Genomic DNA, 1,160 nt, shown 5'->3' on the forward strand with positions numbered 1-1,160 from the left:
ACGGAAGTAAGAGAAGATGGAGACATACCCCTGAAGAAGACTCATCGGATGAACTAAGCTGTCGGCGATCAAAATCTATATCATCCCCACCTTCCTCTCCATAATGCTTCTTCAACAACGGCTCCCCTTTGGGTTTAGGAGATCTGAAGCTTAACTTTCTCTTCCTCCAAGGGAGAATTTTGCGTTTTGAACTGTTCTGTGAATATTGATTATGACCTTCTCCAGTTGCACCCTCAGCATACACACGCCCTGCAACAGATTTGTGATGACTATAAAAGATCAAATCCTCATCTTCACTGCCACTCGTGTTTGTGTAGCATGATCCACCAGCATGCTTCGCATAGGCAAGTGTTTCATAACTGAATGACTTCCGCATACTTGTATCCTCCTTCACTTCATCTGATTCACCTTCCTCCGAATCACCGAGTGAATCTGTGTCAACTGGATATACCAAATCGGTATCATCACTTCTGACCGAGTTCCTTCCATCACTGCCCTCCTCTTCATGACATGCCTTCTTTCGTCGCATAGTAGATAATCCCTTGAAAAGTTTCACTTTCTGCAGACCTGCTTTCAAAGCAGAAAGCTCATTTCTGTCTGTCGACAAAACCTCTGCAGGGGAAGGAGATACTGGAGCAGACATGACAAACTTTGGCATCGTTTTTGAGGCTTCGTGAGCATTCCCCAATTCAACAAGATTGAGAGACAACTGCCATATACAAAATCTACCATGTTAACCAAAAATAAGGGAAAAAAAGGATTATCGATGTAGATCAAGCAAATTTGTTTTGCTTACACAAAGTGAAAGGTTGCTCTTATTGCCACCACTATAGGCATCCAAGGGGATGACTATTTCAATTTCTTCTTTTTCCCTAGCTTTTGAAGCAAAGTCTGCAATGTTCAATGATGCAGCAGCAACTATGGGGACTTTATGGTTCGATCGTTTATTCGTAACCTGCTTTTTTAGAATAAACATGAACAAGTACTTTGTCAAGCAACTTAGAGAGTTCATATCACAAGTATGGAATTGAATAAAACAGTGAATGAAAAGACAAAAGATGCTGTATGAGCAAAGAAAGCAACTAAAAAAAAGGTTGAACTTTTTTTCTTTCCTTTTTTGGGTTAAATCAAACTTCCCTCTTAATTATAAAACAAAAGAT

At 40.1% G+C, this 1,160-nt stretch overlaps 1 protein-coding gene across 1 annotated transcript in view; it reads right to left on the reverse strand.

Annotated features, from left to right (window-relative positions):
- Nucleotides 1-28: 28 nt before the first annotated feature.
- Nucleotides 29-1,160, reverse strand: part of LOC102599497 (uncharacterized) — a gene marked incomplete at its 3' end in the record, with an annotated part of 2,986 nt that continues 1,854 nt past the window's right edge. The window contains exons 2-3 of the mRNA XM_015310239.1: nt 797-955; nt 29-709 (exon numbers count right to left, since the gene is read on the reverse strand). Of these exons, the coding sequence (XP_015165725.1) occupies nt 29-709; nt 797-955 (840 nt within the window). The remainder of the gene's footprint in view (nt 710-796; nt 956-1,160) is intronic.

This window comes from Solanum tuberosum, unplaced genomic scaffold (genome assembly GCF_000226075.1).
Source record: "Solanum tuberosum cultivar DM 1-3 516 R44 unplaced genomic scaffold, SolTub_3.0 scf00131, whole genome shotgun sequence".
Classification (NCBI taxonomy): domain Eukaryota; kingdom Viridiplantae; phylum Streptophyta; class Magnoliopsida; order Solanales; family Solanaceae; genus Solanum; species Solanum tuberosum.